The 25,762-nt window shown below is 42.7% G+C and overlaps 1 protein-coding gene across 1 annotated transcript in view; it reads right to left on the bottom strand.

Moving 5' to 3' along the window:
• Positions 1-22,417, bottom strand: part of prox1a (prospero homeobox 1a) — a 41,806-nt gene extending 19,389 nt beyond the window's left edge. Inside the window, exons 1-6 of the mRNA XM_063466909.1 lie at positions 21,588-22,417; positions 18,152-18,573; positions 17,346-17,969; positions 15,764-16,987; positions 11,531-11,638; positions 629-823 (exon numbers count right to left, since the gene is read on the bottom strand). Coding sequence (XP_063322979.1) covers positions 629-823; positions 11,531-11,638; positions 15,764-16,987; positions 17,346-17,969; positions 18,152-18,502 — 2,502 coding nt within the window. The 5' untranslated portion in view covers positions 18,503-18,573; positions 21,588-22,417. The remainder of the gene's footprint in view (positions 1-628; positions 824-11,530; positions 11,639-15,763; positions 16,988-17,345; positions 17,970-18,151; positions 18,574-21,587) is intronic.
• Positions 22,418-25,762: the final 3,345 nt, after the last annotated feature.

The following is a 25,762-nucleotide window of genomic DNA, read 5'->3' as shown; positions in this document are numbered from 1 at the left end:
TATTTTTTATTAAAAAAACCAAACAAACAAACAAACAAAAAAAGGACCTTTTCCAAAAAATGTCGTGTTTTTGGAAGATTTTGTATGGGTTTAAGAGAGAAGTTAAACCACCAAACTTTATAGTTTGCAAGAGAACACCACTAAAGATAAAACATAAGTTTAAGAGGGCTTACCATTAAAGGTGGAGCACAATATTGAAACAGCGATATATCTTACTGCTTCCTCTTTCAATATGTGAGCTACACACTAGTGCAGGTGCACCTAAAGCAATGCTAAACAGTGACAGCCGGCCAAAGCAAATCAGTGAGCTGATTAAATGAAACAAATATCACACACATACACACACACACCATGATACAGTGAATAAATACACAAGTTCTGCTTTTTGTCTTTTTAAGGGTATTACTATTTTTTAGTTACCCTGATACTAATGCAGCATCATAGATAAACAACATATCAAGTAGTACAGACGTGCTGTAGAGTGACAGTTTCCCACTGTTGCTTACTTTGAGATTCCCTCCCTATTTGCCATTTTCGCTCCATATTTTATGTCGTTGAGTGGAACGTCCACTTCCTGTTATACAAATCAATACACCTGGCGTCCCCTAAAAATGACGGCCCAGCTTACCTCAAAGTCGTTGGCCTTGTTGTAGTGCATGTTGAGTGCCCTGAAGAGTTCGGCATCTCGCCCCACAGTCAGCTCCTCGGCAGCGGTCACGCCCTCGTTGATGGCCTGCCGAGCAAACTTCTCCATCTGGATGTAGTAGAACTCCCTGAAGTTGCTGAACCACTTGATCAGCTGGGAGGTGATGCATCGATTGAACTGTACGAGAAGAGCATCATAAATATATAAAAAAAGAGCTTTAACATTACATTTCCACATGTTTCCGTTAGAGCTGGGATTTTCCGCATGTTCTGCAATAGCGCTGTTGGTCTTAATAGCAAAATCACAACATGTCCTCTAATGTTGTGTGTTTTAATTCAACTAAATTGAATTAAAACTAATTAAAACTAATTCAATTTAGTTTTATTTACATAATCACAACGACAGTCACCTCGAGGTGCTTTAAATTGTAAATTAAAGACCCTACAATAATACAGAGAAAGCTCCAACAATCACTCAACCCACTATGAGCAAGCATTTGGCGACAGTGGGAAGGATAAACTGCCATTTAACAGGAAGAAACCTCAGGGAGTTTATTTAATTTTTTTTGTTCTCTTTTTAGCAGCATCAGGTTGTGTTAAAGTATTTTTTGTTGAATCATACCAATTAACACGATCCATTGCGCAGAAATTGAACAAGTTTTGATGACTTTTGGTTGCAAGGTAACAAATCTCGAAAAGAGGCAGAAGACGAACTGCTGATTGCTGCTTCCTGTTTGTTGATGTAGAAGTATCATAGCACAGCTGATGTTTTCTTTGGAACTTATTTGCCTGACGCTCTATCATCAAATTTGCCTTGAACTGGGCCTCCGTATGAATGCTCACATTAGATTGTGGCACGACATGTTCAGATGAATTTGCTTTTTGTTCTGCAGCCTACATTTTCCATGCAAGTCTATGCAAATATAGCTCTAATTGTATGTCAACACTGTGCCGTGACTAAATAATAAGAAGGAATGTTTTTTACAAATATAATCTGCTGTTGATTTCTGGTATAACATACAACCTAGATAGTGTTGTTTTTTATATGAATTTTTGGGTGTGTATACGTACACTGGAAGTTAGAGAAAAACAGGAACTACTGCCCCAATCAACCACCCCCTCTCCACACGTCTGTATTTGTCCTCCTCATTAGCCACTAGTACAACGAACACCTTGAGGCTCCTCGCTGGAGAAAAAACATCTCTTTAAACTGCAGCAATCACACAAGAATATCCCAAATATTAACTTATTGTTATGCCAGTGCGGGCTTTCACACAGAGCCAAACTGACATTAACAACTCGTTAAACCCTCATCCTGCCCTGCAGCCTTACGAGCACTGCGGAAAACGTCTGTTCCGATCCAGTTTTTTAGTTTAGCAAAGTTGTTTTTACCAAAATGTTCAAGAAGTTATTAAATAATTGAGCTTTTACTAAATTAACATCAAGCTAGTTATAGTGATATCAAATACTAATTTGACTTTGGAAACAAACAGCTACAATTTCACGTAATTGGCAAATCATCATTTTCCTGCACCAATAAATTATTATTTTTTAAATAGATAAACTTCTTGTATATTTGTATCACAGGATATAGAGAAGGAATAAAGGAAGGAAGTATGTACAGTGAACACTGTGTGTGAAAATGCACAACAAACTTGAAGGGCTGAACATATTTTAAGAGATTTCTGCAAGTTTTAAGAGAATCATTTGGAGGTTTTTAAGGCAGCATTACATATAAAATATGTCTGAGTTTTCATCATTCTCTGGAAAAAAGAAATAAAAACCCCCACACATTACTTTTTTTTAAAAAAGCGCAGCGACAGCCCAGTGAAAGTGTATGTGGTGTGTTTGTGTGTGTGCTCAGTGGAGGGGAAAAATGGCTTTGACACAGAGATTAAGCTCAGTATTGTTACAAGACATTGTCTCACAGGAGCGAGGGATGAGCGAGAGAGATAGAGGGAAAGAAAGACAGACGGGGGAGAGCGAGCCGAATGGTGCGAGGCAGCGTGGAGAAAAAAATAGGAATGCATGGAGAGGGAGCGCAGCGGAGGACGGCCAAGGGAAAGAGATATTTTTTCAGGAACGGTTAGAGGGGGTGACATAATGGAGCATAATAGAGCGTGGTGCTGTGTGTGTGTGCAGGAGAAGGAAAGGGAGTTGGTTTTAAAGAGCATAGTGACAGGAGGGAAGAGTGTGTGTGTGAGTGTGTTGGTGACCCACAAAAGAGTAGCATGAAGGGAATCTGATAACTCAGCAATTAACACATACAAGAAGATGTCATCTGTAAAAAAAAAAAACATAACCATCCTGCCACAAACTCAAAGTAGGATAACAAGGATGCCCACATTAATAATTAACATATTTTAGTCTTATTTTCACAAATAAATAAAGGAAATAATGCAGTTGTTTGTGTATCTGTACCATACAGGCTTCCAGATATGATCCACCTAAGAAGTTGGAAGATGTATCACAGTTTATCTGCGCATGCTGATGTAAGAATTTTAAATCCAGCAAAATTTTCGAAAAGCTAAATTTTGCTTCTTCACTGTCTGATCATTGAAGTAAAAGGTGATAGGCATCAATTAAATAATCATTTAAGTCCTAATTTTAATTCAAATTGCCAGCATTTTACAAATTCTCAAATATAATTACACGATTCGCTCAAAAGTTTGGGGTCACTTAGAAATCGCCTTGGTTTTTTTGTGTAATCAAAGTTTTGTTTTTAATAATAATAACAATAACAAATAATCAGGGCATTGACAGTGGTTATGACTTTTAATGGGCTTCATATGTCATTTTCATGCAGCCATCACACCGTGCTCCAGTGCCACACTGGGCTACCTAATGTAAGCATAGCGTGTTAAAAGGCTAATTGATTATTATAAAAGCCATTTTCCAGCCATGTTGGAACAGTTGAAAACAGCTTTGATGACTAAAGGAGAACATTGGACTTCAATTACAGTCTCACAAAGGTCAACAAAAGTAGTTTTCTTCTAAGAAATGTGAGAAATGGTTAAAACAGTGAATTTTTTATACGACAGTATAATAAAATAAAATGGCACAAACTGTTTCTAATCAGTGTATAACTGAGTACATCAGAGAGTCTAGTATGAGAAACAGCTCTGTTAACTGGTACCCAAAAATCAGCAGCTTCAACATCGACAGCAAACACTTGATTCTGGTGAAATTTCCCCCTTAAACTTTGCGTCATCATATGGGGAAATTACATTTTGGGTTTTCCAAACCTTATCCTCCACTCTGCTTAATAAAGTGTTTCAACCTTAGCAGTCGTGACTTTATCATGTTATGCTGTCTATAATGAATTAATATAAACAAACCCATATTTAAGATGATGCTTAGTATTTTTATACTTAATGACTCCAACTAATCATAGATAGCTAGAAGAAATTAAAAATGCATCCCAAAGAAGATGTCTGGTCTCAGGAGGTTAAAGAAGAGGCAGTCGGGGGTATTTTGTGTATAAAAAGAGAAGTCGGCACAGGCACCGGATCCCAGCTCTGTTGAGCTGGTGTGGGAACAGTACACCACAAGTTCCCATCGGACTAATCAAATGTGGGAGGTGCTTCAAAAAGCCTGATTACCCAAAGGAATTGAAAATAGATATTATAATTTTCATATTATTTTCACTACAAACTTTTTGTTTCTTTATGTGCATTAGTTTTGCTTCCACAACTGAACTTAAGAATAATGCATCCTTTAGAATTTCATTGGAAAATAAAGCCAATGTAGGATTTTTAAGATCGATACTAATACCGATATTTGATGATTTAAAAGTCTGATACACTGGTTGATATTCTTTTCTTTCACAAACATGAAACATAAACAGATTTGTTATTTATGAGTTCATACTGAGATAACATGATGGTGCTAGATAAAAATAATCGATCACAACAAGTCATGGTATATTCATTTATGTCTAACCCGACTCTGCTTGGACCTCTGGTTGGCAAACTATACAACACTGATAAAATGGTTTATTCTTAATTCTTTACCTTTCTGTCTTAATGTATAAAACCACCTCAGGTAGAGTTTATCAATATGAACTGAAGGTGGTGCCTACAAAATGTAACTTGGGTAGGTACAGCCTGAAATCAGAAGCGTAGAAGCGACTTCACATGTAGTCAGATGTAGTCATGTCACCACCTGCCCTCTTATCCACCCACTATGTCATAAAGCTCATCACAATCAGCACAAACCACAAAAAAAAGAAGGGGGGGGGGAGAGAGAGAGAGAAAAAGCGCTGAGGTGGAGGAATGCCGTTTTCTGTTTGCAGTGAAAAGGGGAAAGAGAGAGTGTCAGAGAAAGTGTCAGGGTGGCCCGACTCTTCTTCCCTTGATGGTCCGTGACACCCCAACCCCCTGCCCCCGGGCCACATTCGAAGGGCAAACGCACACATCCTTTAAGAATCTGCCCCCCTGCCCCCGCTTCAACCAGATTCGCCGTAGCTCGGCAAGTTCTGCCGAGGACGGTGTGAATGTGCACAGTCAACAGAAATCTGCGAGTCGTAGCACTGAAGGTGTCTCGTGATTCCTGGAGGAATAGCTGTTGTAGGAACTTTTTGTTCAATTTATGTTGTAGGTCATTTCTGCTTTACCATGCAGCACACAGTGTAGGGACTGCAGCTGCTTAAGGAATAGTGTGCAGAATCCTTGCTTTAACAATAAGCCGCTTAGAAATTTTAATCACTTGTATCCAGTTTGATTGGTTAATCTTTGTTGTGTCAAATTTTTTGCTTAAAGACAGATTAGATCATTAAAAGCATAGTTAATCAGCTTCATGTTACATAGTTTTGCATTAACATCAGCTCAATGTAACTACATGGTCTTAGGAAAGATTTAAGTAAGCTCATAAAATTGTTCATTTCTGATGTTCAGTTTAAGCAGCATCAGTAAAAAAAGCTTTTTTCCTCTTCATATCCTGACAAGGCAAAATTGGCCGTGTTGCTCATCGTGCAACTAATTGACAAGACGGGTGAGAGGCGGGCTGGACACTAATTGATTCCTGCTGAGATGGCGGCATCCAGATATTATTTCAGCCTCTCAAGGCAAGAGTCTTCAGGGCTCTCGCTGATAAATGTGTGTGTGCGCATGCATATTAGCGAGCGAGAGTGTTAAAAACCCTCAGCTGGCAGGCAACTTGCAAGTGAGAGTGTGCGAGTTAGACGGAGCTCCCCGAGCCAGCCAGCGTCTAATTAATCCTCCTCCACTCCTAACGAGGTCTTAATTATTCTCGTTGACTCTCTCAAGACGAGACGGCAGCGACCTCAGCGTCTTGTGCTTATATGTGTGATTGTCTGGTCAGAAGGCAAGAGGTTTGCACAATGCAATTAATGTCCCGGGCGCGCATGTGTATGTGCGTGCTTGCTCATCTGTGGCTAAAACAGTTGTCAGCTCAACCCACTTCCCATACCGAGAGAGGAGACCATTGTGTGTAAGAGGCTCATCTTTAAGAACCAGTTTCCCATAGACAAAGTCCATTCAAGTCCAATTAGGGAAAGCCATTCAGGGCCCTAATTCCCTTACAGTGAATCTGCCTGATCCTTCTAACACATGCTACTTATTGTTCCCTGGGAAGGATCGGGGGGGGGGGGGGCTAGGAGTAAAAGAGAGGGTGAGAAAAAAAAAAGGAGAAAGAGACACTGACCCGGATTTCAGAGACATGGTAATGATGAGGATAATGAATGCAGTGGGACAATGAAACAGGACACACACACAGACAGACAGACAGCAACAGGGTGTGCTCACTCGCTCAGTCTTCCACGCACACACACACTAGCAAAGGCTTGAAAAGAACAGCCTCACTCATCACAAATAGGATTAACCATGATTCATTTTGATTAAGCAATGTAATGTCTCCCACTCAGAAATATGCTGGATTAAGTGGGATTACGACTCAATTAAAACAAAATTTGACCAAACTATTATTTGCATAAAATATGAATAATAGGAAACCATAATTTCTTAAAGGCTAACTCTGTAGATGTGTGCTTCTTACTGTCAGCAAATCCCTTAAGTTGCTCTCACTAACTGTTATGAAACGGCTGTGTGCAGGCAGGAGAAGGACCCAAAGTGCAGACTCCGGAGACAGACGTGAACTCAAAAAACAGATTTAATGCTAGACTCAAAGTAACAAACTTCCAAGGTACAAACATTAACGCAGGCAGGAAAACAAAACACACAGCATGCGTGAGGGTGGATGAGGGTAGATCGCCACACGGACACAGAGAAACACAGAGGGAGCAATCAGGGAATGGGTAACAGGAGGGAAACACAGCTGGGGCAAATCAGGTCTAACGAGACAAAGGAAGCAAAATCAGACGCATTTACATGAGACACGGACTTTCAAAGTAAAACAGGAAACATAACACAGAGACGCAAACTTGACAAGGGGATACAGCTGACAGGGGAGACAGAGCAACTAGAGAACACAGAGACATAAACCATAAGACGGAACTCTAACAAAGAAACCAAAGACTAGAAATGATAAATGATATAATAAACGACCCAGGCATCCTAACACTAACAAGTGTCGTCTGGGAACAAACGCAAGTTAAATCAAATTCTTTGACAGAGCACATACACACACACAGGTCCTGAAAAATCTGCACCATTTTACAAGTTTATGTGTTGCCTTTCTGAAAATAACCGTATTCGTCATGTAAGATTGACGATTTCGCTCTAAACTGGATTTCATACAATGAGAATTATTTTTGTCATAAAAATATTGCATCCTTTAGATTTTCATTGGAGCCAACCATAATAGGATCTTTAAGATCGATACTAATACCGATATTTTGTCGTTTAAAAACCTGATATATCAGTCGATATTTTTTCTTCTTTTAGAAACACAAAAAACCCAGATTACCCTAAAATTTGTTGTCTGCTGTTATTTATGAGTCCCTACTAAGATAATGTGATGGTGCGATTTAATCCTGCTTTTTTGTCACAACAAGTTGCCTGATTGGAAGTCTGCGATACAATAGTGTCTCCTGTTTCTTCTTTGCCTTTTCAATTTTCATTTATTGGCCAATATGAAAGCTGACACAATATATATATCGGCTGACTAATAATATCGGCCAACATATTGTTTCTGCTGATATATCAGTCTGGCTGTAAAAGCCATCCAATGCATTTTCATTCAGTAACTCCCTCTCTAAGCAGCAGATTTGTCTGTTGTTGACTTTGTTCCACACTGCATGAGGGATGTCAGGAAATAAGGTATGAAGTCTTCTCAAAAGTCTAATGTTAAGCTCTTCCACCAGGGCTCTGTTGTGATGTGACAATGACACACCATACTGTCTGTCCCTTAACAGCCAACAAACTCGTATCTTTACACTGCATTAACTCCCACTGTTTGCGGTTCTGACTGCACCTACAGTTCGAGGCTCAAATACTGTATCTGCACGCAAACGTCTCCTAATCTAAATCCACGTTTGTTGAGACTGAAGAGATTAATTGGATATCTTTTTGAAGATAAACCCACAGATTGCAGAGTAGATTAATTTTAAAAGCCAATATCAATCTCAAAAAGACAAACTCGTGAACCAAAGCTATGCATTAACTCATTAGTTCTAATTTATTCATTTTCCAAATTAAACCCCAAAGCCAGATTTTACTGGCCACATAAATATTGAGGATATTACTCAGATAATTGAAAATATGAGTTAAGCTGATTATAGAATAATATCGATGTCAGCACGTAGCAGTTTTAAACTGTCTCTTCTTGTTCGTTTGTGTGTCTCTGGGTGTGGCACTAGCTAACACACCCAGGCACCTGTACTATGAAGCAAGCTGAAAATACCTGTGATATCTCTGCTTCATCTGGCTTCATTAAACCTAAAAACTGCAATCAGGCTAAGCCTTGTTATGATGAGGATTTTCAAATCTGCAAGTAAAAGCCAGGTTTTCTGAATCAATCAGTGTATTTGTTGCCACTAGATGACTAATTGCAAACATTGTCCGGATTGAGCTGCACTTTTCTGATAAAAAGAACAACAAATCAGAGGAATTTAGAAATATTAAACCAGCTAAAAGCAACATAATTGCTGCAGCCAGAGCTGGAAAAGTACAAAGACGTGTTGAAGCATAAGGTATGAACCATTATTAGTGCAGAAGTAGATTTGACTGTATTTACATCTGTGTATTCTTATGTGTTGTAGGACATTAACTCCACTTTTACCCTGGTGTAGGTAAACGGCACTGTAAAAACATCATTTACATAGGAAGGTCGGCTTACTTGCAAATCTTCTGAGATCATCAAGCACTTAAATAAGCTTGCAAAAAAAAGCAGTTTACTTAACTAAGAATCTATACCACCCAAAGCTGTAGATGCACATTGTTAGAGCCTCTCACAATCCACCCATAGTTCTTCTCCAAATAGTGATCCCATTATTAGAAATGCACCGTCAGTGCACTGCACTTTCATACGTGTAGATTTGTTAGCTGTCCTCAAGCAGTACAGGTGTTCAGCACAAGTAAAGATGACAGTGTACCACCTTAAAAATGCAAACCCTTCCTATGACACTTTAAACCCCGAGTTAAACCTGAAGGCACCTCGCTGAACGTGATTTATAATACACCCCCTGTCAAGTCACCGGCTCCTATTAGGATGATGCATTTGAATCGTGGTTGTTCAGTCACCGTGAGGATATAAATGTAGAGTTTTCACAGGAAGAACTCATTTTACATCGTGGGACATATACTGAAACTCCCCTTTCTGTCAGTGTAAAGATGTTTAACTACACATTGAATCCCATTTAATTTAAGAAAAAGAAGCATGATTTCAACAGTTTTTCATCAGTTTTTCTACACGATAAAGAAATGTTGCTGCAGTAAATTAAATAAATCAGAAAACTTAAAAAAACAGGTAAAGTTCTGGTAGCTCTCTGCACAGACATAATTTATATTAATTCAGAGAAACCTTCACAGGAATCTTAAGATGATCCAAAGCCGTATATTGGGGCAGATTAGAGCATTTGCTGGGCCGATTCTGGCCCCCGGGCCACATGTTTGACACCCCTAGTTTAGTATATATGATTATAAGATTAGATTGGTCACCATTTATATTACAGGCAGCTAAATTGTATTTATTTGTATGTCTTCCACCATCTCTGAGGGTGAACCTACACTTTTATTGTGAAAGTTCAGAGAGATCTGTTGGCTCTCACAGTAGAGGCAACTGTTTACATTGCCCCGTTATTTATTTCCTGCAATGTACTTGGAAATTAAAAGAATCTGCAAAGAAGAAATTAATGGAAGCTTATGCCAAATCAGCAATATTGTAATGTTTGTAAGTTCTGAGAACATGTTCAGGCTCATCAGTGACAGATTCTCTTGGAGAGATGATAAACCTTTAAAGCACGTTGATAAAATGTTCCTTTCTTTGCTTTTATTTCGACGGTAAAGGTACATCGGCTAATCTGATCTAGATTAATGACAAATCACAGTCTCACACACTGGGAGCAGGTAGGCTTAGCAACCTTGTGTTTGCCTAGCAACCTGGTGTCCCGGCGACCCCTGTTACCATGGCAGCCAATGAGGATGTGGCACTGCCACAAGGAAGTGGTCACCGCAGATATGAGCCAAAGGCCAGCTGGTGTGTGTGTCTGCGTTTATGCTCATTTGAATACAGCGTCCTGAATCTGTCGAGGAGCCGTATGCTCCTTTGCAAAACACGTAGCAGCCTGTAAACACGAAACAATCGGCGTCTTTGTTTTAAAGCTGTTGTTCTGTTATTCTGTCATCCATTTCATTTTGCTCTCCCCTCCCCTCTGTCATTTTCTCAAAGCCGTCCAACACACACATACACACACACACACACACACACTTTGTCTTCTACTTTTTTCTCTTTTTCTTGACTTTATGTACTTGATAATTTTTACTCTATTACTTCCGTTCATATCCCATCAAATGTCAAAAGAGCGCACACGCAGTGCTTGTTTCCGTGTGTCCGTGTTTAAAGAAAAGTTCAGTTTCTCATTTTGCGTTACTAAGAGTGAGAGTGAAAGCATTAGTGTATATGTATGGGTTGTGGGTGGCAGGGAGATAAAATGAGTGTTTCGGGGGGGGGGGGGGGGGGGGGCTCTTACAGTTTGTGTGTGTGTGTGTCGAGAGAGGGAAAGTGGGCGTTAGCACCCCTCCTTCCTACCCCTGGCCGATTAAGGCCAGAAACTCTAATTATGCTACAGAGACGTGACAGACTGGAGCACCCATCTGCGCTCTAGGGTCTCACCGCACAAACACACACACACGCACACACACAGTTTAATGGTGCGATATAGCTGAATATAATCAGACAGCAAAATGCACACAAGTCAGAAAAATACACCAGTGCATTTTTGGAGGCCGGACTCTAAGGATGCCGTTACATTCCCAACATTAATGTCCATATTTGACCTGATAGCGACTGCAGTACTCATAGCTCTTCTTATTTAAAGTCACTCACTTTTTTCTGGCTTTGTCTGTCTCTTCTCCTGACAATTGCATGTGTGTGCCTTGAGGATTTCACCTTGAGAATTCAGAAACATATTAAAACGCATAGCCCAACTTTTATTTTGCATAGTTTGAACAACTTAGACAAAATCTTATGCACACAGATCAGTTTGATACTACAAACTATAATCTGTCTTTAGTTTGGAGTTTAAGCCCTCACTAAAATAATTATCCTTGATTCCCAAGAGAAGTACATACTGTGGATCCAGTGGGAAAAAAGTGTTAAAATCACTAAAGTTAAATGATACAACAAACTGAGCAGGGGACTTGAATGTGACTGATATAAAAGAGAAAAATAAGATTTGTAGAGAGCAGCTGCAGGAGGTTCATTAAAAAAAACACAAGGAAAAGAAAAGGGAGGGAAGAGGTCTTACCTTGACGTCAGAGAAGAACATTTTGAGCATGTTGGACGAGGGATAGCGGGTGTAGAAGAACATCAGCTTGGCCTTCTTCAGGTGGTTCGGAGACAGGCCCTCTTGAATCTGAGCATTAACAGGGTCAAGGAACCAGTAAACAGTTTGTTTTTTGTGGACCAAAGCTTTTGAGGAACACAGGGGAGGGACATTTCCTCTGACACAATCCACATTATGCTTGTCTAAGCTTGGCTAAGGAATTGCCACGACAGCAGTGAGACCACACTCGTTACATGTGAATGTAACATCCAACCCACCTGAAGTCTGAAAACCTTTCACTGTGTATGTATTCCTTTTTCTAACACAAACTCTGTAACTGTAGAGCGACCAATGAGAGGGGGATGATTTTCTTTTTTCAAAAGCATTTGTGAGGAAAAGCTCACTACCACATTGCGAGGAAGGAGTGATTAGTTTTAAATGCAGAAACTCTGATAAGTCAAAGCCACTTCTGCGACGGGTGTGGAGCAAAAATCAAACACAAGCACCTGCTGGCTTTTGATCAAATCCCAGCATCTCGCAGACTCTGCCCATCCCACTGTCTCAACAACGAAAATAATAATTGTGCAGGCCCCGGTTGTAGGGGCGCCAAGAGTATCCGTGTGTCCGAGTGGGTGTGTATGCGCACGTGTGTGTGTTTGCATGCGTGTGTGTGCGTGACAACAGCTGTGCCCCACCACGCTGCCATTTCCCCACCACATTAACAGCCCTATAATCTATCAGAGAAGATGAGGCAATCAATGGAACCCCCTGCAAGGTCAATTAGCACACAGAGAAACACACACACATACACACATAAAGACAACCCCAGGGGCCCTATATGGCTGGAAAGAGGGAGAGACTAGCATCAGCAATCAGGAGTGGAGAGTGTAAAAAAAAAAAAAAAAAGACGTGAAAAAAAGAAAAGAAAAAGAGCAGCTTTGGGACAAGAGATTTAACTTTGTCAGCTTTTTGCAATTTGTTGTTGTATCTACCCGTCAACATTCAATGCCCAATAAAAAAAATAAAAAAAAACAAGAAAAAAAGACACACCGTCGTCTGTCTCGACCTAAAAAGCTGTCCTGACTTCGTGCTACTAATTAACATGACCCAACAACACGGTTAAAAAGGCCTCTCCATATCAGAAGCTAGAGGTGAGCCTCGCTGTCATCCATCATTCATTTAGCAGCAGATACGTCCGGTCAGCGGACAACAACACCATCACTTAGTTAACATTCATGCCAACCTGTCACTGTGTGTGCATTTAGGTCAACTAATGGTTTTTTTTGTCTTATTTTTTGTGGACACGCATACACATTTAAACACGCCCAACATGACTCAGAGTAAACAGTGTGAAGCAATATAATAATGAATAAATGCCAAGTGATGTGCATGTGTGTTTGTGTGCGTGTAATAGTAGCTAAAGTGAGTCACTGAATAAACACATTTTTCTTTTATTCTTTCACTTCTCTTCCTCCTCCTTTCCTATACGTGCGCGTGCGTGTGTACCTGCCACTTCTGCTTAGGGACAGAGAGTGGTTTACGTGGGGGCTCACCGTATCAGGTGTAACTTGACCTTGTTACCAGGTGTATGTGTGTTATGGTGTGTGAATGGGGGGATTGGGAGGAGAAAAGATTGAGGAGGGAATAAATTCATAAATGAATGGAGGACATCTGCTCAGCTGCGCACAAAGGCTTAAAGACACACAGACCTGAGTGTGCATGCGCGTGCGTGCGTGCATGCGAGTCTTTAAGGTTAGCTATTATCAGTGCAAAGGCAAGTCTTTCTTAAGACCTTACAGCTACCAAGATTGCAATCACCATGTCGTCTCTACTCTGCTTTATACTAGACACAGAAAACAACATGAAAAAAGGCAAATGTGAGAAATGTGACTGTTCACAGCAGGATTTGTGGATTTTTTTTCTAGTTAACCAGGTCATGACTTGCAGACATCGTTGGTTGAGTGCAATTATGTTCAAGAAAAGGCGGACACTTTCTCCAAAACTGGGCAACGCCACTCCAAATCAATCTGGATAGATATATGACACGAGTATGCTTTAGATTTATACCCGAGGAAAATAAAAGTGTTAGCCTGGTGGCACATCTGGTGCTCATTCCTGTTTGCTTCAGCAAATTTGCACAGTAAATGTTGTATGTAATTATTTGTTAATTGTATGTAATGACAAATAATTTAAGTAGGCTGGCGGTTCGGTGTGTAATTTGCAAGTGTAAGGATAATCAGCTATCAGAACTGGACGCTTACATGCACACATGCATTTTTTCACTGAATGCAGTTTAACTGTTTGAGTTTAATCCTCAAATATCCAAAATTCTTCTCATGGCCTGATTTTATTCTTTTATATTTGCGTACTGAAATTCATGACAGACTGTTTTATGAGATCTGTTTTATGAACTGTTGTCATATTATGTGTATGTTTGACAAACAGACACACGTGTCCTCACGGTCTTATTTCTCTTTTCCTGTGTTATTTAAAGCAACAGTTTGTGAGCCTGAGCCCAAGGTGAATGCTCTCTCCGCTTTGTCAAATTCAAAACGATGCATTTCTTATAAAAGTGAATAGTTTAAAGAAAGAAAGGAGGGAGGAGGGTTTGAAGGGTGGTGCTCAGTATGTTTGAAATACTAATGTCCACTTTCAAAGATTTCTCTTTTTTCTCGGCCAAATGAATGGGAGAGCATTTTGGAATGAAACGGCTCAGCAGGATCAAGAGACGTGTCAAATATTTCTCTCTTTTTGTTTTTTTTTCTAATTAAAGCAACATCTAAATTGGCTTTGAAGACGACGCTGTGATCAAATCCCCACCACAGCTGCATGGAGTTCCCATTTTATCGGGTTCAAAGTCTTATTTTTCTTTTCACTTTGTTGTTCAAACGCGTGTTTTTCACGCACGCCCCCGTGTTTGCATGCATGCATGCATGCATGCATGAGTCACTGTGTGTGTGTGTGTGTGTGTGTGTGCACAGCGGCTGGGAGAAGCCCTCTCCATATGAAAGGTTAGCAACAAGAAGATAAACAGCTACCTGCAAACACCTGTCCGCATGCACACGCCATGAAAGATGATGTGTTTGTGCATGTGTGTGTGTATGAAGCAAAACACACACAGCTGTCGAGCCACCGAGACCGAAGGCCAACAAATGAAAGTGAGTAGGAGTGTCCCAGAACAACCTGCTAACAATCATAAAAAGGAAACTAAAGTGTACATTTGAGATATTACACTTCTCTTTATGTGTGCCCACAAGGTTGAAGAACACACATTTAGAAAGTGTCTGTCAGTAAGGCCAAGCATTTGCCTGTTCCCCTCTCCTGCTCTTTGAAATATGATTAGCTTTGAGCTCCTATGTACGAGGTCTTACCTACCCTGCACACACACACACACACACACACACACACACACACACACACATAGACAAAGTGAAATATGATTTGCTTTGAGCGTTTATGTACAAAGTCTTTGTGATGAAAGCGAACCTAACAGCACAATAGTGTCTCAGACAGTGGTAGCAGTGTGTGTGTGTGTGTGTGTGTGTGTGTGTGTGTGTGTGTGTTGAAGAGGGAGCTCACGAGCCTTTCTCAGCACCTTTAAACACCAAAACCTGCTGCATAGACTTAAAAGGGCTTTGAGAGAGCAGCGTGCGACCTGTTTAATCTTCCCCCTCTTGCAAGACCGGGCGCGTCCGTTTCATCTTCCCCACTCAGCTAGGAAACAAGAGGCTCAGACGAGGAACCAATTAATGCAGATTAATTGATATTAAAGAATTTATGTGACTATCACCGCCTCCTCCTGCTGCTGCTGCTTCTAACATGTCTCCGTGTTTGACAGTGTTGACTGAAGATGTGACTCATGTGGGAAAGAGAAATAAGATCAAATGCGAAAAACAAAAAAATAATCTCATTGTTGTTCCCATCCTATCTTTGTTTTTCTACCGGCGAAGCCCCTCATTTCCTTTGTGCACTGCAGTGTGGGACTATGCCGTCCATCAGCGACACACTCTAAAGCCTAAGTGTTGCTATTAAAAGTTTCAAGTAGGCAGATTGTTGCTAATTTTAATGCACAAAACCAGCCTACAGTTCAAGCCTGGTGCAGAATTTGGATGAACACAATGTTTTCGATTCTAACGCTAAAGCGTTTCCAGATGTAAGGCAACACAGGCGCTCACACAGACTCACAAGTGCTAAACCTTTCAGGAATAAGGATACGGTGCTGCCAGAGTAGGGCGAGATGTCAGACATGTCTTGCAGGTCCCCGCACTCAGACTTGATGAGGGATAGCGACAGACCCTCTGGGCCGTGTTGGTTTGGGGAGCTCTGCCTGTGGTGATGGTGACTAAGATGGCCTCCCGCCAGGGACGCCATTTTGGTTCTGAGGCTGGTTTCCCGAGATATGTCCATCGAATCGGGAGAGGACCGGTGGTGGTCCTTGGGCCCCGGAGGGTACCCGGCTCCACCCCCGTGTGACCCCAGGGGGCTCTGAAAGGGATAGCCCATGAGGGGAAGAGGGAATGGATGGCGGAAGGATGGAGGGCTGAACCCGAGCGAAGCTGTGAGGGGAGTGGGGTGGAGAGAGGGATGGTGAGGAGGAGGGGGAGGGGGAAGAGAGGGTTCGGCGTTCTCTCCTCCTCCTCCACCGCTCTTTCGCACCACCAGCGGCAGTGCTTCTGTTTGGTCGTTGGGTGTTGGCACACCACTTAGTCTGCCGCTCAACCCGCCGAACGAATCCAGCGGGCTAGGGACAATCACGTCCCCGAAGCAGTGCAGCCTCTGGTTGGAAGAGTGGTAGTTAGGAGTGGGACTGCCATCGCCGTTCAGACTGAGGGCCAAAGCGCCGCCACCGAATCGAGAGTCAGGGGTGAGGGAGGGCATGGGGCCAAAAGGCGGGGGGCACGAGGAGGACGAGTTGGAGGAAGAGGAAGGCGCGGCAGGCGTGCTGCTGTGGCAGCCATGATGGTGATTAATGGCCTGTTTGGGTGAGGAGAAGCCTTTGACAACGGTGTCGACAACCTGCGACACGGCACAGTTCAGCTCCTGCTTCAGAGTCTCGGCTAACTGCCTCCCCCCTCCTCCTCCTGCCCCCACCGCCCCCCTCCTCTTCATTACCCTCTCCCCGTTCCTCTCCTCATCCTCCCTGCTGTCCACATCCTCCTCCATTTCTCCATCTATCAAGGCCTGTTCTCGGAGGAGGGCCCGTGCCCGGTCCAGGAACAGACCCGGGTCCAGCTCGGAGAGGTCGTCGTGGCCGCGCCGGCCCCTCTCTCTGTGCCGCTCCTCCAGGCCGTCAGAGCGGATGCTGTCCTCTGACAAGTTGCCGTCCTCCTCTCTTTCTCCGCCTCGGTCAGGCTCACCGTTCTCGCCATTGTCTTCCTCCTCCTCAGTCTCCGAGTCGTAGATCTGGTAGAACTTCTCCTGAAGCTGACGGAGCTGTTTCTGAGCACAGGAAAGAGAATGCAAAGAAGAACCTCTTCAACTCATGACATAAAATATTTTCTTGTTGCTGTTTTGTACCTAACCAGCTAATAAGTAACCCAATGTTTTTCTGCATCACCTATTTTATTTTTCTCGTCGTAAAGAGCAAAGGAGCCGACTTTAATATATTAAAAGTTTGATTCTTTGTTATGCTTAAAAGACAATGGCCCTTTATTAGACTGTAAAGGTTAAAGCTTCATGTTTCTTGGTGCCTAGACCCTCAAACTCTGGAGAACATCCTAGTTTTAAATCGTAAAAACTACAGAGGAAGGGACAGACAATGTATTTGTTATATTTTAGTAACTACTCAACTACCAACCTGCATGTCTTCCAGCTGTAGCTTGAGCTGCCTTCTTTCTTCCTGCCTCTGCTCCTGCCTGGAACACACCAGCTGGGTGAAGCTGTGCTGCTGCTGTGGCAGGCGCTGCTTTCTCTTATTCTCCCTGTAGACCTCGCCGACTCCAACCATGCCACCCCGCGAGCCAGGCGAGCTCAGCAGAGAAGAGGGGCAGTCGCTCCGGCTGTGACTGCCGGTGCTGTGGCCGTTGCCGTCGCCTCTGTTGTCGTTACTGCTGTTGCTGTTGTTGCTGCTGTTCTCATTTTCGCGGTTGCTCTCTTGGTTGTGGTCGCCGGCATTGGGTCGGACCAGCGGAGAGTGGCTCATGCCACGGATGATGTTTTCCACACGGGCGCGCTTGGCACGAAGGTGCTCGTCGGACAGCCGGTCCAATTCGAAGGAGGAAAGGGAGAGGGGCTGAGAGGGAGCGTGGGAGTTGAGGCTTGTAGGAGGGGGTGGCCGCCCGAAGGAGGAGGAGGAAGATGGAGGGGGCAGAGGAGGCCCAGGAGAGAGGCAGTCAGATGGGCTGTCCCGATCACGGGAGGAGTTGCTGCAGGCGTCCTCGGCCTGGATCTCTGAGCCTCCACTGGACAGAGCACCACTCCCCTGTGATGAAGGACAGCAGCACTGACTTAATAACAATGAATAATTTAACAGATCCATGAAGGAGGACTTAAGACTACATTCTTGGTTGATTGGAAGGGTAAAAAGAGAGAAAGATTCAATGAATAAATAGTGACATTTATTCATTTTCTAACTACTTCCTGTTTCCGTGTGTTTCTCTGTACCTGAAAACCCGAGTCACTGCCTCCGTTCTTCCCCATGTTGTTTTTCAAGAGCTGAGAGATGATCGTAGCCCCAGGGAAAGGCATTATGGCGTCCTCGTATGAGTTCGCCCTCTTCAGCAGCTTTCTCAGAACGTTCGACTTCTCGCCGTCACCGTTGGTTGCCCCGTGGCTGTGACTGACCAGCGAGCAGTCGCCGTCCTGATCGGGGCCGTGGGATTGGTTCATTCTGTCGATCAGGGTGTCCCTGGCGCGGGCGAATATCGCGCTACCCACAGTCCTTTTCACCCCGATGTCAACACGTCGGCGCTTGGTCTGTCTTGTTAGGAGGGTGGTGCTGTCATGATCAGGCATCACGCAGGGCAGCTAAGCAGACATGACCAGGGGTCCTCACAGACACACGCACACAGGATCAGAGGAGTTACCTGATCAACAACAACAAACACGAGGAAACACCTTTTACTGGCAGTTAATGAAACTTCTCATTTCCACCTCTGATCTGTCTTACGTGGCTCCGGTTTTACAGACAGGAAGGATCTGAAAGAAGCCCACTCGCTGAAATTGGTAATTATATTTAAAGACAAAAAATCAGTGGCCTTCTCTCCAAAAAAACTTTCATTTTGAATTAGAAAATTACACTAACAATGTAAATTTAACACATTTTAGAGACACTGGATGACGACAGGTAATAAAAAAGGAATCTGCTGTTAAAAAACAAGAAAAACCTATCTCTGTCGTCTTTATGAAGCATCAGAGTACACAATAATTAAAGGAATTTAAAGAAAAAGAGGAGAAGCTCTTTCTTTTATTGATCTAACAGTTGGAGAAATACAAAAACAGGACACGGTTCATTTCTTGACCAAAAGCCAAGGGAACCACAGCGAGAAACAACACACTCTTTAAAATAGTTCAAGGAGATATTCCCGCAGAGAAGTAACACCTGCCTGTAATAACCAAAATAATTTCCCATTTCCTCCTCGTCTCCTGAGGGCTAACCTTGATTTCTGCATCTTGTGAGAAGCTGTGAAGAATTGACAAGCTCTCTCGTATTGTCAGAGGGCATTCAACTCCACTGTGAAGAAAAATAAACCCGTTTTTTTCCCCCTCACTTTATGATCTTCCTGATTTTTGTCTGCTTCTTTTTGATTTGGAAGAAATACATTTTTATGTTGTATTTTGCAGTGAATTTAGTTGTTTGTGAAATTATTTTATTTTTACCCCCCCCCCCACCCCCACACACACACACAAAAAAGAAGAAGTTATTAACACATGCTGTATGAGCTGAATAATTAAAACTGGGTTTCTCGTGCTGCCATGTGTGAGTGGGGCTTATCTGCTATACGGCAAACACAAAGAGGGGCACGCACAGTGACCGTGAAAGGTTAAGTTTCTCTGCTGAAGCATTGGAAACACCCAGAGCTTTCACTACCTGTGCAATAGGTTGCTTTTCATTCCTACAAGTCGCCTCATAGCTGAATCACACAAAATGAGATGCACAAGAGTGCAAACCACAAAGTTTTCATACTGTGCAGGAAAAAAAAAACAATTAAAAAATTTCAGCTCGTCTGTTTTCAAGCAGGCGCAAATTGTTTGCACTTGTACCTGCACTGGTGAACACAGACAGTGTTTCCCATGTTACGTGTTTGCATCTGTTTTGCAAAGGATTTCAGTTTCTAGACTAGGGAAATGATTCACAAATTAAGAGTGTCCAGCTTTACAACAACAGTTCTGCAGCTCGTACATCGGCTAGAAATGGGTACGATTTCAGGCCCATCTGCAAAATACACTCAAACACTGCTGCAGAAAGGATTTAAAAAGACTAAACACACACACACACGCATACGCTCGGAGAAACAAGATGCTTTTGCATCAGTCAACAGCAGCCGATCAAAGCAGACCCCGGTGTGTTCCTGCTGGGGCCATTACCAAATGAGAATGGTTAGTTTGAATATGACTTATGCCAGTTCTGCTGCTGTTAGGTGTTCAGGAAAAACACATCCCCTCAGCACAGAGCCAGGGACTGACCCAGATACACACACACACACATATACTGAGCATGCATGGATACACACATTGGTCTGTGTTTGCATTATTGGTTCTTCAGCATTACTCTGTGCAGAGGTCTGTCACACACACATGCACACACACACACACACACACACAGGGACACAAACAGTTTACATTAGTGAGGTCCAAAGAGCTCGACAACCTATTTTGAAACTGGCGTCTTAGTTCAAGTTGAGAGTGCCCGGGTCTGACCGCTTTAATAAAACACTAAACAAACAGAAGACAGGGACACCTCAGAAATACACAGCAGCTCCAAAGGTTCATCTACTCACAGATGAATTTTAATAGAAGTTGGATGAACTTTTCTTTCTTTTTTTTTAATGAGCTTCTGTTGAAGGTGAGGTGGAGAAAAAAGAGATGTGAGAGTGTTTGCGTGTGTGTGTGGCTTTTTTGGATCAAAACTGAAACTTTTGTTTTAATCTGAAATTAAAGGGCAGGAATAACTGGCTCTGTAATTGAGAACTGAAATGGGAAGTTAGTGATTAATACGTGTAAATGTTAGATTTCAATTCACAAAGGAATACAAAGCGTTAGGTGACCTTTTAACTTTAAACTGCCGTTTAAATGCCTTTGCCTTCATAATTTAAATGTAATAGTTCCAAATCCTAAATACTTACAAAACAATTAAATATTACACTTGTTTTGTTCCTTCTTTTAGTTCGTTTTGTCTCGATTGAGTTAAAAACGCGGAAAGCTTAAAAAGTGAAGGCGATCACAGCTTGTTGCTGCAGCTCGCTGTGTGCGCTCTGAGCGGAAAGCGAAGCCGTGCACAGTCCGAGGGGGAAGCAGACTGTGGACGACACTTACACAGAGATCTTAGTCATATTCCAAACAACCATTAGCCCACGATCATGACACGACACGGGCTTTTCCACTCACCCCGCCGTTTATTCTCTCAGTTTAAAGTTTGGAACTGGAAAAAAGATCAAAGAGGGAAGAGAGAAACCCGCCCGCGTTTGGCTTTAATTGCAAAACTGATAACAAGAAACTGGATTTTTTACCATTTCAAAAATAAAAATTATCCATCAACCTGTCATAAAACGCGAAAGAAGGGAAGGTGTGTGCGCGCGCACGCGCTGACAAAACCAAATAAAACCAAGAGTCTGAGTTCAAAATTCAAACAAACTTTCATGTATCATTTTTTCAAAAGTCCTTCCTCACAGTCGGCCTGTTTTTGCGTTTTGTTTTTCAGCAGAAGCAGATTGTAAAACAGTCCCGAGATTAAACCGAGCTATCTGGATCGAAGCTGTGAGGCAAAAGATGTCCACGAACTGGAGGCAGTGCGAGTGAAGTTGCACTCGGGTTATTCACAGCCACGCGTGTTCCTAACAGGCAGCAGACACAAACACGGAGAATAAGAGTTTGTACTTACTTCTCTCTCTCGAGCCTTTCTCCAAGTCGCTCCGTCGAGAAGGGGAGAAAAAAAGAAACGGGAGGCGAACACGAGAGACAGATCCGCGCTCGCCGTTGAGATCAATGCCGTAATTTACTATGGCAAAGTGGAGACGTATGCAAGAGCGTGCGCGCGCGCGGGCGTGAGCGTGTCTGTGTGTGCGGGAGAGAGAGGGAGACAAGAGAGAGACGCTCGCGGAGAAGTGTGCGCACGATAGAGAGCGATAGGAAAGATGCGGAGAATGAGAGAGAGAGAGAGAGAGCGAGAGGGGGAGAGAGAGCGCCGCTCTCCTCCCGGGATGGGAAGTGTTTAGTATCGAGCGCACCCGCTCCGTCCGGCACTCCTCGGCTCGTCTCTGACCGACGGCAAGACTCTCAGTGAAGAAACAAGAAGAGACGCGCGTGAAGGATACGTGAAGACGCTGCGTCACCGGCCGACACAGTGAGGTAATGGCTCCACCTGACCAATAAGGAAGGGGAGCCGGGGACGGTGGATTTTATTTATAAGGAGCCCCGCGGTTAACAGCGCGCTCCCAGAGCGAGGAGAGGAGAGAGGAGCACGCGGCGGGTAAACTGAAAGTCAGTTCACCAGTCTTTCTCCAAAAGTTCCTTTTTTTAGTTTTTCTAGAATAAATGTATACTTTGAGTTCAATCTAAAAGGCATCACCTGACTTTTATTTGATTAAATATGGTTAATAGCAGGATTTAAAAAATAATTTGCTTTTAAATAAAAAAGAGTTTGAGTGACAGCTGGTTTGGTGCTGGATGTTCTCAGCTGTGTCATTAACGATTCAATAAACACTGGCTTTAATTCGTTTAATGTTTCTTTGCGTTCATCTTCTGCATTAAAAAAACATTCATTTTCTGCTTTTTGTTCATCTTTAATTGCGCGTGCGCAATCGGAGACCCCTGTGCCGCTCAGCGTAAAGAAAGTTACCGAGACTCAGACAAACACCCCGCTGCTGCTGGTTGATGGGAAAACTCCCTTCTTATCCAGAGATCGGAGGTCAGGGAACACCTGGAGCTGCGAGGGACGCGCTGTTGCTCAAGGGCACTTCAGCAGAGCAGAGGCTTAAGAGCTGGAGGACTCTGTGTTTGTGCCGGTGTCTGTCCTCTAGCAGGCAGAGTTGTAAATAAAACAGAATAACGGGGGGGGGGAACACATAATATTTCTAAGCTTAAATCACGCACGTGGGCCTTTAAAAAGCCACGAGCTGCTCACAGATCCAGGAGATTCACCCAGATTTGAACCATCGCTTCAAAGTTTTTAGCTTTTACTGCGGTTTTTATGTGAGAGGTGTAAATTATTTGCAGAAGGAAAAATCTGTTGGAGATGTGTGTTTGCTACTGCCGTCACGTTCCTACAGTGTGGAGGTTCACGGAACTTCACTGACCGTTTCCACAGATCAGACGAGTAAATCCGAATCACAAGAGGTTAATGAAAAACACCAGTGATTTTTTTAAGAGTCTCAAAATGAGTCTTTTAATTTTATACAGTGTTTGGAAGTCTACATCACTTCTTATGGGAGGACTTAAAATAAAAACTGAATGAAACCCAAGAAAAAAAGACACACAATTTAACTATTTGGCTTAATAAAATAATAATAATAATAATAATGAAAAACGTTTTAAGACGAATTCGATTTAAAAAAAAATTTTAAAAAAAACTTCCTTAGAGGCGAGGCTGGAGATTCCTGCGCTCTCTTTTTATTACACGTTTCGCATGTGAAAGATTTCCTTCTCTAAAAATCCCATCTCCAAAGGTGCTTTTTCAAAATCCCGCCTTTTAATTTCCCCCCAGAATTAAACCTCAGCGTCACTTAATTCAATTAAAGAAGTGGACATTTCCGTCATGGCGCAATTATTCAAAGCGCTCTGTGGCAGCTTCGTGATGCAGAAAACAAACAAATATTAAATTACAAATCAGCGAGAGGTTGAAAAAAGAAATCCCCCCCGAGGAGACACGAGTGTGTTTCGTGCCATGCCGGTTGTCCTCGCGTGCAGAGGCATTCAGGGCCTCTTATTTCATTTTTTCTTTTTCTTTTTCTAATGATCGGCTGCCACATTATTAAGCACAAAGAGAAACGGCAGCTGAACTTCACCAGAATGCAGCACACAGATCTCCTTTTTTTTAACCAACCCCCCACTCTCTCTCTCTCTCTCTCTCTCTCTCACTCACACACACACACACACACACACACACACTTAACAATAAGCTGTAAAAGCTATGACCTATTTGAGCCACGGCGCACTGGGTGATGCCATTTAGAAGTTCGCTAACTTCCACATTATTGTTTTGTCTTAAGAAAATGAGCACGCGAATTTGCGCCAATCTGGGAGACCCGGACACAGGCGCAGAAAGTTGAAGAGATAAGAAAAAAAACCCTTTTAGCCTGTACCAAAAAAAATAAAATACTAATAAAATAATAAAAATCCTCAGTGTGAGGCCAGAACAGATGGAGAATAATGATCTTATCTTACAGAAGAGGAGGAGACGGTGCTGCTGCTGAAAACTGTAAACAGCGGGAAAAGAAAAAAAAATGTCAAACTGAGAGAAGCTGCTGTTAAATTTCAAATATAATAATTAGAAATACTAATATAGTAATACAAATATATATTTTTAAATAAAGCGTGTCGTGGTAATGACGTGCTGTCATTTAAACCCACAGCAGTAACACAGACACGAAGAATGTTTCTCACTGCGATGGGTTGAAAATAAACGCTTTAATGTTTAACTCGCTGACTTCCCTTTTATTTACTTGCCTGATGTGGCGATGACCCCCCCTCCCAAAAAAAAAACAAAAAAAAAACTCGTGTCTCTTGTGTGCGCGCCTGGTGCTGGAGCGAGAGAGCGGGAGCGCGCAAACGGGCGAGAAGACTCAATGAGGGAGAGAGAGAGACTTGAGTGAAACAGATAGAGAGAGAGGGGGGGGATAGGAGGTGGAAGTTGTGTGAACTGTGTGAAAGAGAAAGTGTGTGTGTGTGTGTGTTTCGGTCACGGTCAGTCACCATGATCAGTCTCTACAGTTTACTCAGTACATCCCAGTGTGACCTTACAACCCAAACAGCAACACTGAGGCTTTTAATCAAACTGACCCCACTGCTCGGTTTTTTTGTTGTTGTTTCTGGTTTTTTTTTTTAGGATTTAGCCAAAGAGCCAAACTGACTGTCCAAACACAAGTCGTGGTCAAACAGGCCACAGTGCAAGTCACCTTTAGAGCTCGGATCCACGGCAGGGAAGGGAAATAGTTGAAAACACCACCTGAGGCAGCCTGAAACCAGTCAATCTCAAACACTGTGGAGGAATCAGAGTCTGCAGGCGCACACGTGGAAGAAGCTCCAACATGTTAAAGCTGGCTCTGTGAGTCACAGCACAACCGTAGTTTTAATTGTCGTCAAAGAGCAGCGAGTACACGTCTTTAATGTGAGAGGTGACGCTAAAGAAGAAGAAAACAGTTGCAATAAATGGAATTTACCACAGGTTCAGATTTGGAAGGAAAAAGTGATGCTTTTCTTTTTGGCACTAAAGAGGAACCTGCGTTATCTCGCATGCCTCAGACAGTTTTCTCCCAGTTCCACTTTTCTGTTTCAGCCACAGACTGAAGAAGCGGCGACATCAGATCTGCTGCTCAGTGCACTTACGTTAGATCTTGAGATCCAAATTATGTACAGAAGAAGGGTGTGGGTGGAGTGGGGGACACACACACAAAAGAATCTTTTTCTCTGCACTTTAAGTAGAGAGGTAGATTTTTTCTAGCAGCCGTTATTAAAGGTGCATCTGGAGGATTTGCTGCAGTGGCTTCGGCTAATGTCGCTAAAAACGGCATAGTCCCTTTTTCTTCCAAATAATACTTGAATGTCATCAAAAGTTCACTTTGCTAAAAGGCTTGCTATGTCATGTAAGGACTCCTTATGTGCACACACACACACTGGCACTGTGTCTTTTTGCAAGAACAAGATATATGTGGATTATCATGGCGCTGAAAAAATACACAAAAAGGGAATAATGAAAATAGAAGGGCATAGTGAGGGAATAATGATAGGCCTGCTACTGATGGAGGTCTGGAGGTAAAGACAGATGGATGCAGAGGTTTCTCATTCTGTCCCCCCCCCTCCTCCTGACGCACTCTTTCTCTCTCCCTGTCCTCACCCTTT

Source organism: Pelmatolapia mariae, linkage group LG23 (genome assembly GCF_036321145.2).
Source record: "Pelmatolapia mariae isolate MD_Pm_ZW linkage group LG23, Pm_UMD_F_2, whole genome shotgun sequence".
Lineage (NCBI taxonomy): Eukaryota > Metazoa > Chordata > Actinopteri > Cichliformes > Cichlidae > Pelmatolapia > Pelmatolapia mariae.
This window is presented reverse-complemented; position numbering and strand designations above follow the sequence as displayed.